The sequence below is a fragment of the Melanostigma gelatinosum genome (genome assembly GCF_949748355.1).
Source record: "Melanostigma gelatinosum genome assembly, chromosome: 21".
Lineage (NCBI taxonomy): Eukaryota > Metazoa > Chordata > Actinopteri > Perciformes > Zoarcidae > Melanostigma > Melanostigma gelatinosum.
In genome coordinates, this window is record NC_136654.1 from 5,742,140 (window position 1) to 5,760,134 (window position 17,995).

The 17,995-nt window shown below is 42.8% G+C and overlaps 2 protein-coding genes across 2 annotated transcripts; one reads left to right on the top strand and one right to left on the bottom strand.

Moving 5' to 3' along the window:
• The first annotated feature begins 845 nt into the window (after positions 1-845).
• LOC306794598 (cAMP-dependent protein kinase type I-alpha regulatory subunit) lies at positions 846-8,565 on the top strand. Its single transcript, XM_079292713.1, has 11 exons — positions 846-974; positions 2,536-2,753; positions 3,511-3,681; positions 3,777-3,868; positions 3,970-4,031; positions 4,121-4,167; positions 4,266-4,424; positions 4,541-4,601; positions 4,837-4,958; positions 5,831-5,912; positions 6,097-8,565. Exons 2-11 carry the CDS (start codon positions 2,580-2,582, stop codon positions 6,267-6,269), a joined length of 1,143 nt encoding a protein of 380 aa, XP_079148839.1. The 5' UTR covers positions 846-974; positions 2,536-2,579; the 3' UTR covers positions 6,270-8,565.
• Positions 8,566-9,636: 1,071 nt separating this feature from the next.
• On the bottom strand, positions 9,637-17,995 carry fam20a (FAM20A golgi associated secretory pathway pseudokinase). Its single transcript, XM_079293349.1, has 11 exons — positions 17,489-17,995; positions 15,616-15,809; positions 15,326-15,376; positions 14,100-14,178; positions 13,747-13,839; positions 12,051-12,166; positions 11,713-11,893; positions 11,018-11,127; positions 10,844-10,925; positions 10,701-10,760; positions 9,637-10,509 (listed from the first exon to the last, which is right to left on the bottom strand). The coding sequence occupies exons 1-11, from the start codon at positions 17,857-17,859 to the stop codon at positions 10,239-10,241; spliced, it is 1,608 nt and encodes a 535-aa protein (XP_079149475.1). The 5' UTR covers positions 17,860-17,995; the 3' UTR covers positions 9,637-10,238.

Consider the following 17,995-nt stretch of genomic DNA (forward strand, 5'->3'; position numbering starts at 1 on the left):
ATCTATCTATCTATCTATCTATCTATCTATCTATCTATCTATCTATCTATCTATCTATCTATCTATCTATCTATCTATCTATCTATCTATCTATCTATCTATCTATCTATCTATCTATCTATCTATCTATCTATCTATCTATCTATCTATCTATCTATCTATCTATCTATCTATCTATCTATCTATCTATCTATCTATCTATCCAACTAGTTTCCCTGAAATTGTATACATATATTAGGCCACAGACAAACCCTTTATGTAGCCTATCTTTATGAATTATGTCGCCCCTTGTCAGTGGTGGAAAGTAAAGTACATGTACTGTTTTATTTGATTGTAATTTACATGTTACTTTATACTTGTACTCTACATATCGTAGAGACATAATACTTTTTACTTCATGATCATCTTATCAAATGTGATGATTTATTACAGATTTAACTACCCAACATAATACAAATCACTCAAATTAGCTGCATTTCGACCAGCCACAATGTTAGAATACTGCGTGGACATTAATATATCGGTAATAGCATTATATATAATACTATAATTATGACAGGGGCCGTATTTCTGTTTGATTACATTTGTACATGATGTTGTAAGTCCATGCACGCTGCAGTGAACCAGGAGGTCTAAATAAAGACAACACTGAGAGATTCCTGTTATCAGGCTAATTTTTAATCAGATATAAATCGATTTTTTTCTTCTTCTCAATTCTAAACTATTTCCTTGACGTCACGGTTTCCGTGCGGTCTCCTTTAAGGTTGCCAGGGGTGACGGGCTCACATGTCAGAACGAGGAGAATTGACGTCAGTAACGGCCGTTGATTGGTTCACAGCCGTATCCGGTGGGGCAACGGTCCAGGGCTCGGGGAAAAAAATCGAAGCGAGGAGGATCTGGTAACGGTACGCTCTGAGAAATATCATCCATCCCGAGTCGCTATCGAAGGACTCGGCAGGAATTTACAGTTTATTGTGAGTATTCGCGCTGGTTCCGCTCGTCTGTCGCGTGACCTCTGGATAGGTGAAATTTGTTTCCTTCGTCTCGCGTTTGTTTATGATAGAACTCAAGATGGCGTCATTGGAGGAGAGCTTTGCCTTTGCACCGAGCTAGCGAGCTAGGCATCAAAACTAGACTCACTCTTTGACACAACGTAGGCCGAAGACAGTTAAGCGAACGTACGGAACATGAAGTATTCACATTTTTGGTGTTTATTGGGTATTAAAATGTAGGGTGGGTAGCTTTTCCGTGTCAGTCTGTTTGCTGTAAGTTATTGGGCTGCAGCCGTCAGCCTCCTCATGAAGCCTTCCTGACCTAGACGGTGTTACAGACAGGGCATTTGCTTCATACTGTTTCTAAAGGCGGTAACATTTACTCACTTTATAAACCGTTGGATGCGTTATTATCCCCCATCCTCCAGCGCAGCCCGTTGTCACTTTTTCAGCAAGGTCATTTGTGAATCACTGTGTTTTCTCAAATTTAATTGACAGCTTCTGAGTAGACAACAGAGGTTACGCTGCAGCTCAGTAACTACATCACAAAATGTAACGTTACATGTTAATTATATACTTTCACTACCTACAATATTTAAACTTAAATGTACTGATGATATGAGGCAGAATATTCCTGTTTAGTCTGTAGTCTTAATTTATCCCATCTGGTTGGAAAACGGTATCATATGTGTCATAGGTTTAGATGAAAGCAAGCCTGTCAAGTTTCCACCATGAGTGTAAGTTAGTTGTGTCAGCCTCATCTTTGATATCAAGACCAGTAATCTCCACTGGGCCTAGTCAGATTGGGAAATGATCCGAAGCCTATTATACTGATGCACATGCATGATACTCTTGCAAGGACAGGATGGCTTGGTCTGTTTACTCATCAACAAAAAAAGAATTGCACATGTTTGTTCCATGAGGCCTTCCTGTTCTAGACAACACAGCTTGATCGAGCTCAGAGGTCTCCGAAGAAGCCTGTATCGGGCTGATCACATGATCTGCTATTTTGCTCAGCAGCAGCAGCATTGTGTCCTGAGATGTTGAAAACTCCAAAAGCGAAGTGCACTTGCCTTTTTATGGTTTGATCTGTTTCGCTAGCGGGATTGATTCTCTGGCCTTCATTTCACCCTTTGTGTAAAATGTGGGCCTTGTGTATGATGCTGCTTCTTTTGATAGAGGGCTCCTTTCAGGCCGGTTGACAAAAAGTCAAGTTGTTTTGAGTAAATAAACCTTTGCTGTCTGTGGCCAGATACGTGTGATCGCATCATATGACCTGTTTTCACCGCTCGGCCTCCTTGGTGCCAGAACAAACCCCCCCCCCCCCCCCCCCCCATCTCTCTGTGCCTTCACACTCTGGTCCTATTTCTCTCACATTCTTCTGTTTTCTAAATGTCCATTTCTCATCACGACACACAGTCCTCCCCCCTGCTCCAGTGCTACTCTTCTGCTAATACTGTGACTCCCAAGTAGTGCAGAGATGATCTGAAACTATGAAACTATGCGTCTCCCCCCCCCCCCCATTACTGTCCACTCTCTCCAGTAAAAAAAGGTTAGAGGTCACAGAGCAGGGTTGTGGTTGTCGTCATGGCATCTGGAAGTACGAGCAGCGAGGAGGAGCGGAGCCTGAGAGAGTGTGAGCAGTACGTGCAGAAACACAACATTCAACAGCTGCTGAAGGACTGCATTGTCCAGCTGTGCACCTCCAGGCCGGAGAGGCCCATGGCCTTCCTCAGGGAGTACTTCGAGAGGCTGGAGAAGGTTTGTGTCCGTGCTTTTATATATATTTTTATATTTTTTATATATATATATATGACAGTTACTGTCTCATAAGTCAGCTGATAATTGCCGTCATAAACTGTATTCGTGGACACTCGGTCAGATTTCCTTTTTATCGAGCAAAAAACAACAACCCATGACACAGTGGATGTCAACGATGAAGCAACTTCTCATTTAGCCTGAAGCACTTTATTTTTCTGTGATGCCAACAATAAGTATGACAATCATGTTTGGCTTTAAAGCTTCTGTAACTTTTAAACTTTTATTTTTTTTCATCATCGCTTCTGAGAACAGCAGCTTGGCTTAGAAATGCGTAGCAACAACAAAAACATGTTTGCAACATAAACAGCAAGCTGATTAGCTTCATGTTCAGTTGTTTGTGTGTGCTGCTCACTCTGTAACTGGTGAACAAAACACTGCATTACAGGAGTTTTGTATAAATATACTTTGGACAGGATGTTGGACTTCCCAAGTGGACATTTACACTTTGATGAGACTTGTGGAAGCCATGTTCTATTATCTACAGCTAGAAAGATGCACTCATAACTAGCTACTATCTCACTAGCTTACTCAATCGAGGTAGGAGCTATTTTAGAATTATTTTGATAAACTTTTACAGCTTATCATCCGTTTTTATAAATTATCAGATTTTTTTTAGATGCTTAACTTACTGACCAGTGACTTAACTTAGATGAAACCGCAGCAGCTTAAGACCTCCATCCCCTTCTCCCTCCTCCAGGAGGAGGCCAAGCAGATTCAGAACCAGCAGAAGGCCAGCAGTTCCCGTTCAGACTCGCGCGACGAGGAGGTCTCTCCGCCCATGAACCCGGTGGTAAAGGGCCGCCGGCGGAGAGGAGCCTTCAGCGCGGAGGTCTACACAGAGGAGGATGCAGCCTCATATGTCAGAAAGGTAGAAGTGCACGCGTGCAAGCAGCTTACAAGAGTGTCGCAACACTGATGCTATCAGTATTACGAGAAGTTGTGTGACGTCTTTGTGGTTCTCAGGTCATTCCAAAAGACTACAAGACGATGGCAGCCTTGGCCAAAGCTATTGAAAAGAACGTGCTCTTCTCACACCTGGACGACAATGAGAGGAGGTACCTGTTTGTTCTTTTGTTGTTGTTTTTTTTTTAAATGGCTTTCTTGTAATTTTGTAACTGTGTTCAGCTGATCATCTCACAACTCTGCTCCTTTCCAGTGACATATTTGATGCAATGTTTCCAGTCACCTACATCGCTGGGGAAACGGTGATCTTGCAGGGTAGGACGACATATTCTCAGTGATTTAACGTTGATCCAAATCCTAGCATGTCTTCGTGTGACGCTAACCGTCTCCTTGTATGCACCCAGGTGACGAAGGGGACAATTTCTATGTTATCGACCAAGGGGAGATGGATGTGAGTGTCTGATCGTCGTCATGATTTGCAAGAAATGTTTTTGATATATATTTTTTTTCCATTTTAACACCTTGGTCTCTACCCCACTAATCTGACAGGTGTACGTGAACAATGAATGGGTGACCAGCATCGGGGAGGGAGGCAGCTTCGGAGAGCTGGCCCTGATATACGGCACCCCGAGGGCAGCCACAGTGAGAGCCAAGACCATCGTCAAGCTGTGGGGCATCGACAGAGACAGCTACAGGAGAATACTCATGGTAAGGAGACGTGTTATTAGTATGCGGGTCTGTAATGCAAAAGAAAGACCACTGTTTGTAAAGCTTGGTCGGGCAATGTTTGCCATTAATGACAACACGACTATCTTTCTCTTCAGGGAAGCACTTTGAGAAAGAGGAAGATGTACGAGGAATTCCTCAGGAAAGTGTCCATTTTAGGTGAGTTCATTTTTCGAATCGGCCTCATCCCGAAACTTCAAAATAGAAGAAGAGACTCGTGTAACTTGTGTTTGGTGCTGAGATTAAAATAACCTGAAAGAGTTTGCTAAAAATATCTCGCCTGAGAAGACAAGAAAACCAAAAACAGGTTCAACCATTCAAACGAGTGGTTTTTTTCCCCCAGGGTTGTCTGTCACCCTCAGCTGAGTCCTTTCTTCTTTGCCCCCCCCTTCAGAGTCTCTTGACAAATGGGAGCGTCTGACAGTCGCTGATGCCTTGGAGCCCGTCCAGTTTGAGGATGGACAGAAGATTGTTGTGCAGGGAGAGCCAGGAGATGAGTTCTTCATCATCTTAGAGGTATGTATACAGTATATATGCATACATATATGATCAATAACTTTTCTGTCATGCACACACGTCTTTCTTACATGCTACGTGTGACACTGGATTCTACCTTTGAACTCTGAAGTTTGATCACTTCTATAATTGGCTGTTGGTTTCGTTCCATCAAACAGTTCGGAGGTGTCGGAGCCGCTCGATCCACGTTTGCATGTTCGGCTCTTTAAACTCGTGCAACCTGTTTGTTAGTCATACATCGTGATGTGAGACTCCGGCTGAACACACATTTGATCTTTGAACTGAAACGATTAGTCAGTAAGTCGATTAGTCCATCAACAGAAAATTAATTTGCAACTATTTTGATGATCAAAATAATAAAATGCAACATTGTGACTAAATACCGCGTCCATCTTCTCAAATAAGTCAATTTGTTGCTTTTTTTTTTTTTGCTCTTACATTTCTGTTAGTGAAATAAATAAAACAATATGAACACAATGTATTTATGATTTTGATGATTTTTTCTAAATTGCATTTTGTAGACAAAATGATTAATCATGAAATGAATCAATAGATTAATCGATCATGATAATAATCATTAGTTGCTGCCACACTTAGTTTTAAAAATTAATAAAATGTAATATATATTTTTTCTTCATGGTATTAAACTGATCAGAGTCTATATGCATGAGAACATTTCACTGAATTACTTATCGCTGTATTTCTGCTTTTTATGAGTCAAGTTGTTTAATTGATTGAAAGCTTTGTCTCAATTTTGAATGTGATCACATTCCCATAAAAATCACACGTGTAACTGACGTGTAACTGACGTGTAACTAATGCAAGATTCATGATGATTTCAAGAATGATCCAAACTGATCTGTGTGTCTCAGGGTTCTGCAGCTGTGTTACAGCGTCGCTCAGAGAACGAGGAGTTTGTGGAGGTGGGGAGATTAGGACCCTCTGACTACTTTGGTAAGAACTCATCACAGCACTTCTTCATTATTTTGTAGTGCTGTTATAAGTAAAAACAAATTGAGAACATTATCTAGTGGCACTAAACGCATGAGTAAAAATGTCATTTTATGTTGTGAAGGATTCATGTTTTATTTGTGTTAGATTGTAAACTGTGTGTGTGTGTGTGTGTGTGTGTGTCCAGGTGAGATCGCTCTGCTGATGAACCGTCCCCGCGCTGCCACTGTGGTCGCCCGCGGCCCCTTGAAGTGCGTCAAGCTGGACCGGCCCCGCTTCGAGCGCGTCCTGGGTCCCTGTTCAGACATTCTCAAACGTAACATCCAACAGTATAACAGCTTCGTCTCGCTGTCTGTCTGAAGGGGCATCTCTCTCTCTCTCTCCCTCTCCCTCCTTCCTCCTTTTAGACCCAGGGTCCACCAATGCAATTTGCTTTTTTTTTCTCACTTTCTTCTTCTTTCTGTTGGCTTTTCTCCCTTTTTTTTCTTTTGTTTTACACACAAAGATAATTTTGTTGTTACCACGCGTCACACTGCGGTGACTTTCAGCCATTCACCAGCGCTTGTACCAGCTGCTGTACGCTACCTTGTAGGCACAGTTACATCACACGTTACCTGTGTTATGTATGTATTTTGCTGGTTACGCTTTCTTTTTAGACTTAAACGCAAAGCAGGATTGTTAGGAGATCTGAAAGACATTAGCTTCTCAGACTGATGAGACAGGACAATCAAACTTTACATGGCGCTTTTGGTGAATTTGTTGCTGATTTATGTTGAGGAGTGAAGAAAAGAGAGGACTTCTTCTTCCCCGTTGAAGAGTTTCCTTTTTAGCCCTTGTTAGCCTGATTACATCGGAACCTAGAAACTGTAGAAAGCAGGAAGAAAATGATTCGCATCAAATTTTATCAGACGTTTTAAAGGTTTATCTATATGATGGTTGTGCTGCTCTTGTTTTTGGTTCCCTTTTGATTGGCACGATGAGACGCTGACGAGTCTGTTTTGCTTAGTTGGAGAGAGCTCGTACAACTTAAGGTTTCTATTTTATCGTGCAGCTACCAGGCTAGTGCCAAATGTTTATTATTGTCACAACGCAAAGATGCGTAGCCGTGGAAATGCAATTTGGCGCTCCAAACAGGAAGTAGTTATTTCCGTTAGTGTCCTCTTAATCTGTAGATCGACCATACAAGAACTGCCTTGACTACTCTGAGGAAGAAAGGAAGGAAAAAAAACAAAACAAGAGTATTAAGTGTATTTCAGTATTCATTTTTTTTTTTTAGTATATGCCAAATAACTTGGTCACTCTTCTGCTATGGTTTGTAATCAAAATGTTATCATAGTATAGTTAAAACGATCATAGTTATATTATTATCAATGACTAAATGATAAACTTATGGTTTGGAGTGATGGTGAGCTTAAAAAAAAAATATGTTTAACTGTCTTTTGTAAACACTTATTTTTCCATAAATTCTATTTTAGGTGTCCAGTGCCACAAAGTAAATAAATGCTCCTTCTTGTCAACTGACAAAAACAGTATGTAATCGTATTGTGTAAAACGTCATGGGTTAAAAACTTTTGAAAAATAGATCAAATGGGTAATTCCAGGTTTATTGAAGTGAAGTCTTGAAAAAAAAAAAGAAGAAAAAACAAGAAGGTTTCTGGATTTCAGGACACCTGAAGTATTTATGTATTAAAGCATCACAGGTGAGCTGACGGGCAGAGTGAGCAGATATTTATTTAAAACTAGTGTCATTGCTTATTGCCTGTTGAAAAGGTGGCTGTCTTTTCATCAGAGTAGCTTGTGATCTGTTCTCTATGCTTACTTGGCATGATGTTTTAGGCATCCAGTGATCCGGTATGAATGGAAGCGTGTATTTAGAAGAAAAAAAACTGCAGTCGCGTGCAGAAGCAGGAACTTTGTCAAATATTTTGGGTTTGTTTCTCCCTCGCTTAACTGCTTCATGACTATTTAGATGGCATATAATAATGTTTAAATCAGTTTTTTTTTTTCTTTTTTAAAGATCTTTACCAAATCACACAATGTTGACTTCTGGATTACAGGCTTAACTCTTCATTCCTGCCTCACTTGTCTGTTACCAGAACTGAACCAGTCGTGTGTTTCTCATTCAGAGCACTGGCACGCGCTTAGAATTAAGAGGCTTGTTTGTACATCCGAAAAGATTTGATTTTGGTGCCGATTGAAGGGTCGCCAGGTTAGCGAGAAGAGTTTTTCGTCAATGGACGTGAGTAATATGTACGTTTCTTTACAGTTCAATCGATCATATTCATCTGATCCTGATCCACAGGAAGTGACTCCGTTATGGGGCGTGGGGTTTGACTCACCTTTTTATCGAAATATTGGTTTTGTGTAAATAGCAGCATCATTGGTTTTCTTTTCAAATGTTTAGCCACACTGCAATTGTCCCGGTTTGCCTTAGCTTACCTAACCTGGGCTTACGGTAGTCGGCAGTCACTCCTGCTAGCCCGACCGTCAGTGAGTTTGTTAGGTCTGCAGCGCAGAGAGCTGCAGGCGATCAGAGGACCATTCTTTTTCTATTCTACCCTGTATTCAGTTTGACCTCCTGTATGTGCAAAGATGTTTATCCTTTTGGTATAGATTGTTCCAGATGGCAGTTTAAGCAATAAAAAAGTAAAAATGATTGATCTCTGTGTCGGGCCTCGTCCTTTTATGTTGCACCTTTTGGCTGTGTTACTGTAGTTGCAATGGTGGTTCCAGTTAAGTCATTCCCTCCTATTACTGGAACTGGCTTTTAATTAAACTAGTGCCAACTAACATGGAATTCATCTTGAAGACAAGCTCACTAATATTGGGTTTAGACGTTGTTCTGGTGGCTCTCCAGCTGATGTAATATTACATCTGTCCACCAGGGGGAACCATGTTGCTGCAAGGTCTTGCACCATCAAATATATATTTAAATAGTCTGGTATATTGTAATCTATGAACACATTTTAAATGTGAAACGCTCCTCTGTTGTGAACGATGTATTTCGAAACATGCTGTCCCTCTTAAGAGGATGTTTATGATATTTTAGGTCATTTTTCCATGCTGCGATATTTTCAAATAATGAGCACAAGTTTTAAACTCAATTATAAACACTTGTGCTTGGCTCCGAGGAAACTACCAACATTTGCCGCATTAAAATGGTTGCCGTTAGTTACCTGAAGAAGATAATCTGTCATCCTTAATTTTCGACGGGTTTAAAAATGTGAATCCCTGTTGCTGTGTTTTAGTAAGTATATGCTGCTGTATGAAGGTATTTACCTGCGGCACAGAGCACTGTTGATGATCTCACTGCTTATCAGCCTCCCGCCTGCTCTGTCAGGCTGACGTCTGACTTTATTTGGCATCCCAAAGACCTCTTAAAAATAGCTGTGGTTGTTCTTACTTTACATCACACAGAGACCTGGAACGTATCGGGACTGTTGGATAAGAGCAAAGAAAATAACGAAGCTCAAACATATTTACAGTAAACCGTTGGCTTAGTTCAGAGTTATTAGCGTGTGATATAACACATATTTCTCAGTTGCTTTGGGTCAGCCACTGCTCTGTCTCAGCCTGTTTCAGATGACACTGATGTGTTGAAGCTCTATGAACACACTAATGAGACAGAAAGATTACAAGTCTGGAAAACGAGGCGGAAGAAACTAAAAGGCAGTTTTAACTCTCACAAATACAGCTACACATACACTTCTGTTACTTGCAGGTTATCTTCAAAATAACTTTTTCATAATTATTACATCACACATCTTTATTTCAGTGATCATAATATTCACCAGCATTCATTTGATACACGGCTGATCCAGTTGCTCTGTCTGATGGATATGAACTCCTTTGCTGATGTGTCTCACAGTGAGAAAGCATCTCCAGCTTCATGTATCAAAGAAAGCTCCTGTATTCAATCCTGTACACTTTCACGGCTTTTGGTCTTTAATTGTTTCTTTGAAAGCTCTTATTTCTCATATTTAAATGTGTCGACTCCAAACCTACCTGATGGCGTAGGTGGACATGAAAAGTGAGCGCTCTGTCATAAAATGCACCCGTGGGGGAATTTATGACCCCGAGAGAAGGAAATGAAACCATAAGACTCGGCTCCCTCTGCCTCCCTCGGCCTGCAGTGTTTAAAGTCATCAACCTCCACAATAGCATTCCTTCCCTTTTTTTTTTTTTTGAAGATTTCACAGCGTTTTCCGTTCCCGGCTTGTTCCTTTAAAACCATCTGAGCCTTGTTCGCTCCCATGCGCTTCATCGTGAAGTCTTCTGTGGTGCAAAGAGCAGCTGCGAGGAGGAGCTGCAACCCTTTTTCATCCTGCGTTACCTGACCTGTTCCGTCTCTGTGGTGGTCTGAGTGCTCGCTGTGGATTTGACAAAGTCCTTGGCGATCACCTCGTCCTCGCCCAGCCTCCGGATGCAGCGCTGGACCGCTCTTAGGACCTTCTGTAGCCTGCGGTCCAGCGCTAAGAGGTGGGGCTCCGTCAGGATCGGCTGTAAAGGGTCTCCCTCCAGGGACTCCCTCATCACATCGCTGAGTCTGAACTCGGGTCGGGCCAGAAGCTGGAGCCGCATCAGTGTGGAGCGCTTTATCCTGAGGAGGAGAGAAGACAGATCCATTTTCCTCCCAAAACTTCCAGACACTACACATCCCTTGTTCACTTTTGACATGAAAATCGTATGGATAAACTGTATCCAATTCATGAATTTCAAATGTGAATCCACAACCAGAATATTAGCATCTCTAAGGCTGTTTTCCACTGCACCATACAACACTATACTCACATGCAGCACTGAGATAATGGAGCCAGGATGGACATCTCATCTTGAGAGTGCTTCCCAAACCTGAGCATGAGACGTGATAAGGAAATCAGACGGTGGCGGTTCATTTCACAATCGTTACATTTTCTCTGACGTCTTTGTCTTACCCTCTGGCGTTGTCCAAGTGGAGAAGGAACCCTTCGTCCCCAAATTTAGTAAAAATCTCATAGTGGTGCCTGTCCATGTTGCCTGTAACACACGGACACAAACTTTATAGAAAGATTGTTTCTGACGGTTCTGGGGTTTATGTGAATAATCGGCGATGAAGTGGTGTTAAATACTTGTGAGGAAGTCAAAGATGGACATGTCTATGATGTTGAGGAGCCTGTTGCCAGAGTTATAGGGATACAGCTGCTTTATGATGTCACAGTAGAAGGGATTCCCTTCCCACCTTTCAAACAAGAAGACATACAGACATAAATGACTGATCCAGGAACTGTTGACTGCATTTGGATGTTTTGACCAGAACAATTTGAGAAAAAACACAATCTAAAATGAACCCTTCAGTTCATTTTGATTTTGAGACGTGATAACGACACTGATGAAACCTGCTCAGAAGATTTATGGGACACAACAGGAAGAGGCTGCTGTTGGTCTGGTGCAAACTGACTTCATCGGTTGCAAAATGGTGTCGCAAAGACAGAAAAGGGTCAAATTAAACAAAGCACTCTTCCGCCTCTTTCATCCCTGATTAGAAAAGCTGACCAAAGAGATAAACATCCGATGTGCATCTACAGGATTTACAGGAAATCTGGTTTTTCATTTTATTTTGAAAATACTAGAATTTACAATCTGACCAACTGTCTACACTGCAGTTGGATTATAGTCAGCAAAAGACCATGCTTTAACCAAACCATTTGGTAAACATATTTTCAATAACATCCTATGATGTATTCATAGCATAGGAGGTCAAATGCAAGTATTTTTCCCTCTTAAAATGAAATGTTATTTCTCTTGAGTGAGGTGTAGGTCTTACTCTTCTCGACCAGTGAAGGTGTAGGAGCGTATCCAGGGGTTGGGGATGGAGATGCGGGGAGCGATGCTGAGGCCGGGCAGGTAGGCAGACAGGGAGCCCTCCAGCAGGTCGGGGCCCCCGCACACTGCGTATTCAGTCTTACAAACGTACAGGCACTTGGCAAAGAAACACGTGTTGTTCGCTGTTGGGAAGCAGAGTGAAATGGCAAAATGAGTTTCATGTTCATGTTTTTTAACCCCCTGTAAGACCACAACTGGCCGTGTTTCCCCTGCTTCCAGTCTTTATGCTAAGCTAAGGTAAATACAGTGTAGACATGAGAATGGTGTTTTCTTTTTGACCTGGTGAGGTGAAGAAGACAGCTCGTAGGTCTTCGTTGTGGGTGACGTGGAGGACTTCTCCCGTGATGTTCACCAGCCTGCCGGCCACTGGCGGGACCCTCCGGAAGTCAAGGATCCTAAAAAAACAAGTTGATGAGATACAGAAGAGAAACTCCATTAGAAATGGTTTCTTTTGTGAGGAATAGTTTACAGTTCACACAGTTCATGCTTACATAAATTGGATGTAAATGCAATGTGAACCCTGTCAAGATGATGGCATCCTTATCTCTGTCTCCTCGCCTCGGTTCACAGGAGCCCGTGGTTCATTTTCGCTGATTCTTATCAATGAATGTACCCTACTGACAGTCTCCACGTTGTGTAATTTAGCTGGCTGTGTTCATACACACTACCAAGAGCTTATACCTCCCAGAGGGCCGTATTTCAGTCATGTCTCGCAAACAGCAATCGAACAACAGTCAAACAACAATCAGTGTGTGAAGCTGAATGGCTGTTTCTCAGATAGTCGGCGGCGTTCCCGAGCTGCTGATTTGTAGCGGTGATGATGATAAGCCCGCGCAGACACGGCAGAGAGAGACAACACACTGCCACAGATTAAAAACACCGAATTAAAAATAGGAGATAGCAGAGAAATGATGTTTGTTTGGGTTTCATGACAGAAACATACATTTGAACGACTAACAGATACTTAGAATATGAGCAGAGAGGCAGTAGAATCATAATTATAGTGATTATTTGGGTTGTTGACGTGGCACTGGCTTCTGTCGCGCGTGCTGAAGTGATGACTTATCATTGTGTGTGGCTTCTTAATGATACTGTCTAGCTGCTGTATGACTGTATTTCAGAGTGAATCACCTCACCTCAGCTAATGTGCAATTTCACAACGTGTGTGTGTGTGTGTGTGTGTGTTCTGGTGTTTGCTCATAGCCTGCTGTGGTTACTGCTGATCAGCTAGTTTGGAAATCCTGGTCTGGGCAAACATGTTGCAATCTTTGCTTCGGGTGGGTGATTTATTTGTTTGCACAAGGAGACGTAGTTTTAATTTACAACTATTTTGGATTTTTGAAAAATTATTACATTTTGGTTTCCATTCATCAGTGGCGAGCTGAAACAAGAATATCTCCTTTGCTTCTGTAAATGTTACAATCTAATGTCATCACTGCGCCATAACAAACGGTCAACGCTAGCGTCAGCATGCTAACATGCGCACAGTGTCAATGCTAACATGCTGGTGCAATGCGTGTATAATGTTTTCCATGTTCAGCATCTTAGTTTAGCGTATTAGCGCGCTAACATTCGCTATTTAGCACTGAACATTAGAAAGTTTGATCTGTAAATGATGACTAAGCTTTTTATGTGTTTCTCAGCTGGTCATAATTCTAAATGCAGGCATGTTACTCTGCTCTTCAGAATTATTGAACAGCACTGAAAGCCATTAATCAGTTTTACTTCCCGCTTCAGTTTTACATTTGCATCACGTATTATCCCTTTAAAATAAAGGAACCAAAGAAAACCATTTGTTGCACTTCAGTATGCACCACAGCCATAACTGGGGCCAATAAAATGACCCCCTCGCACCACACCCGCATAAATTCCACGAGAGACCACTTACGATGCACAGAGTGTCACAAAGATGGCAGTAAAACAGGACAAACAATTAAGTGATTGTGAGCATTATGACAGGAGAGGAGTGTCACACCTGTCCAGGTGAAAGGCAGCAATCTCTGCATTGTGTCTCTGGAAATCAACAAAGTAGAAGAAGTCCTCTGGAGTCTCCTCGTCCCTCTGCTGCCTGACACACACACACACACACACACACACACACACACACACACACAGTCAAGATGTCCACAACGATCAAGCTGCCAGTTAGTACATAATCAACACGACAAATACTATCATCTTAGCAGATATGAGATGATTCAGCCTGACGTACTGTAATATATGGAAACCCCATACTTCACCACACACCCCACCTTTCTTTGACATGAAATCCATTGGTGGTGTTTGATAAAGACCAGGGACTAAATCAAATGTGGGTTCAGTCCTCACCTCATTGGCTTGAACATGGCTTTAGCAAAGTTTTGCATCTTCAGAGCCAGTTTCAGGTGATGTCCGCTGGGCTTCACAACTAGAGCAGAGACAGAAAGACAAAGACACCCGACATTATGTAGAAACTTCAATGTCAGCTTGAAAAAAAATCAGCATCAGGCAACTGAGTCAGTGTCTAGCAGAGTTGGGGGAAATAATACAGCATATTACCGTGATATTTTGCATGGCAATATTGTAATGATACGCAGATGCCAAGTAACAATCTTTTATTCTGTTATATTGCAAATACGAATGAAACCTTTTGGTAACGAGAGCTCATTCGGTCAACTTCAGTCTGTCTGCTTGTCTCTCTCTCTCTCTCTCTCTCTCTCTCTCTCTCTCTCTCTCTCTCTCTCTCTCTCTCTCTCTCTCTCTCTCTCTCTCTCTCTCTCATAAAAAACAGCCTTCCTGGTCGAGGAACGCTGTCGCTCACTCTTTGGGTACTGAAATAATAAGAAAGTCTTTTTGAGGTTACATTTAAACAGACGGGACGGATTGTTTTGTTGCATTTCTTCTTGGCAGTGAATGATGTTTGTGTGGTCGGCCTCATAGCTGTGCAGGTCAAACAGACAGGACACAAAGCAGCATATACAAAAATACTGTCTGAAAATACTGAACAATTAAAACTCTTTTTTGCTGTACAACTTTGCTTTCATGTTCATATACCTAAAAAGTACGATGCAGCCTTTTCACATACTTTGGGTCCAAACAGAAAGCTGCATCATTACTCCACTCTCCATACATGCTAGTTTTTGCTAAAATAACACACATTCAAAGTGACTTTGTCTGTACATTTTTGAATCATCCATCCAAACATTTGCATATTTGGCTTGCGTGCCGCTCCGAGGTAGGAGACGACAGCGTAGGTGGCGGCTGGTGTGTCGGTTGAAGCCTGCAAACGTTGGCTTCCCTCAGAGCGCGCAGACATCAAACATTTACTGTAATTAAGAGCTCTGCCTTTCAACACAAACACACGCCTGCCTTTTTGCCCCAGAGCAAGTGTCTTACACAGACAGACAAACGGAAAAAAACGAATTTTCGCTGTCACAAAGGCAGCAGTGTGTTTGTCTCCGACGGTACCGCCAAGCACAGCGAGAAACATGGAGAGAGAAACAAAGGGGCTCGTCAGAAATCTAAAACAAAGAAGATCAAAACCCAAACAAATAAAGAAGCTTAATTGACCGTACCTTTGGTACAATCACATGCTCCTTTTAGGGCCTTCTCATCTTGAGTGTAATCTGTAAGAGATAAAGGCTCGTTAGCTCATCATTTAGCATTACATGTCGCATTTTAACATCGACGATTTGTCACAACAAGAGTTTGGACACGTAGCCAGAATATTAGCATCTCTAAGAGCCTCTATAATCCAGCATTCACGAAATCAGAAAACCAAATGGTGACAAACTAATTACAGGCGATCCCAAATCTTTTTACACTGACACGCATATGTTTTAAATCCCAACTATCCATCCGTCACCTGAGCTGACGACGGCCATGCTCTGCATGTCCTGGAGGAGTTGTGGGATGGCGCGGTCTTCGCGGGAGTACAGAGCATAGCGGTTTATTCCCAGGTGGAACTTCAGCCAGCTAGCGCCGGCGTCAAAGGTCACTTCGTGTTCAGTCACGGTGATGTTGGACATAGCCGCTGCCTCGCTGTAGAGTTTCATATGTCTGAGGGGTGAGGAGCAGCACAGAGGTTAATTGTACAGGGGATGGATTCATGAACAAAACGGATCGGGATACGTGTTATCATACGTTTTCTTGCTGCGGAGGGGTTTTGAATGCCATGTTACATAAACAGCAACAAAGTAGCTCGCTGAAAGAGGCCAGCGTTTCTTGCTGTGCTGTTGCTAAACCCTGGATTGCCAAGCTTTAAATAAAAGAATCCACTGCTTGGGAATCACTTCTTACAACATTTTGTGAAGGCAGTGGTTTATTTTGGAAAGACCACAGATTCGGAGCGGTACTTGGTGCCAGAAGTCCATGGCAAAGTGCATTCAACAGGTTTTCTCAGCAGCAGCATTTACAAGAATGTGTTTAAATTGAAAGAAGATGTGAGCGACTACACGGGGTTGCAGGCATTTGTTGAATTTATTCGACACACTCTGTTTTATAACTTGTTTTATTTGCCCCTCTCCTCCTGTGGCCCAATTCTGCTTACAAATATAGACATTGTATGAGTTCTGTTATGGGCTCTCAGTTGTTTTTAACAGTGGTTGTACCAACAGTTTGAATTTCCACAGCCTCCTCTCCTCTCTGCTATACTTAAATCCAGAGCAACAATAATCTGAGACCAAAAACACTCTCACCACCACACAGTCTGTGGTGAGAGTGGCACCACATTGCCAGAGCTGACCACAGCGAGTGGGACGGTCATCGCCCAACCCAAACAAACTCCATCACGGGCTGCTTAAAGTGCCGAGATAATGAAGCAAAGACCTATAAATATGAGCCATCGGTCACCCAGCGAGGTGAAGTGAAAGACAAAGGTAATCAGGACAATGGACAAGAGCAGACCAGACTAGTGTAGACACACACAAAACAGCAAAGAGGAAGTGGAGAATGTGCCAGTGGTAGTTTCTTGCAACATTGGCCAAACACACATGAGCAGGAAATGTATTTTAAACCCATTTCCTTTGTCAGCATGGCAATAAAAGCTGTCGTCGCTGTTCATTTGAGCAGTCAAAAAGCTCTCCCTACGTGTGTTTGTTGCAGTGTTGTGATGCTGTTGCAAGATTTTGCAAGTCTCCAACAAGCCTTTGGGCTTTGGGCTATTGTTTTGGTGCACATTTATAAAAGGCAGCAGAGAGAGGAGATCAGTTGCTCGTATTTCTTCTTATTTTCCAGCATGAGAGCCCAAAATCTGTATCTCTCTGAGCGAGTGCACTGCGTCGGGTTAGACAGACAGCCTCACAAGCCAAGACGGCTTCAGCTCCCACAGATTAAAATGGGCTTTGGCAGTTTTAAATCCTTGTTTACCTTAAAGAGAGCGTTCCAGACGCGAGCTCTCCTTATGAAATGTTTGTGAGTGCTTTCTGCCTCCAGCCCACTCGACGTTGCACTTTTATGACGTACAGAATTGTCTACACATCCTGTCGTCTGTCTGTGGGTGCACACATCTGGTATCTGTATGTGTGTTTGTGCGTGTCTGCAGGTGGTGATGTCGGTGACCACAGTCAAGCCCCAACGCGTCCTTTACACGGTGAGATCTGTCAGCCAAAATGAGCCGTTGAGCAACACAAGCCATGTTTAGATCATTCTCAGCCATTGCACAAGCAATGCACTGTGGACAAAATAAGCAATGCCGAAATGCGTCTTTTAAAATCAAGTAAATGACACCAGAAACTGACCTTTCCCAGCGTGACACCTTCCTCCTGTAGTGCTCCATCAGGTGCTCCGCCTGCAGCAGCGTCTCCTCCGGGCCCGGCACCGGAGTCTGGATGTTGTACAGAGGGTGAGCAAACAGCCTCCCCAGCTTTGAGCCCCCATCAGCGGCTTCAGATGTGAAGCCATCCAGGGGCGGCGCGGAAGTCCAGTTGGAGAGTTGCGGGGTCGCGAGAACCCCCTGCCTCGGAAGGGTGAGGTTGATGGGACCGCATGGACAAAAGTGTCCCGACCCTCGGCCCACGCTCCGCAGCTTTGGCAGGAGGATAAAGTAGAGGTCAGCAGAGAAGATGACTGTGAGGGTCGCGGCCAAGAAGAGACGGTCTCTCCTCATCATTTGAACAGAGAGGGGGAAAATGTAGAAAGAGAAAGCTAAAAAACTAGAGAGTGCGAGGCATCACTTGTAGTCTCCCACACAGTCAGCCAAGCAGAGGTTGGTCCAAGTCTGTCTCTTTCTCTTTTCTATCTGTGTG

What these genes read in the sequence shown, in the direction of transcription:
- LOC306794598 (XM_079292713.1), top strand. Translation starts at nt 2,580, where the DNA reads ATGGCATCTGGAAGTACGAGCAGCGAGGAGGAGCGGAGCCTGAGAGAG. An exon ending in ACTTCGAGAGGCTGGAGAAG is followed by an intron (nt 2,754 to 3,510) that starts GTTTGTGTCCGT and finishes TCCCTCCTCCAG; the next exon opens with GAGGAGGCCAAGCAGATTCA. An exon ending in GCTACAGGAGAATACTCATG is followed by an intron (nt 4,425 to 4,540) that starts GTAAGGAGACGT and finishes CTTTCTCTTCAG; the next exon opens with GGAAGCACTTTGAGAAAGAG.
- fam20a (XM_079293349.1), bottom strand. Translation starts at nt 17,859, where the DNA reads ATGATGAGGAGAGACCGTCTCTTCTTGGCCGCGACCCTCACAGTCATC. An exon ending in TGTCTTCTTCACCTCACCAG is followed by an intron (nt 11,894 to 12,050) that starts GTCAAAAAGAAA and finishes GCTTCCCAACAG; the next exon opens with CGAACAACACGTGTTTCTTT. An exon ending in CACTTGGACAACGCCAGAGG is followed by an intron (nt 10,761 to 10,843) that starts GTAAGACAAAGA and finishes TCTCATGCTCAG; the next exon opens with GTTTGGGAAGCACTCTCAAG.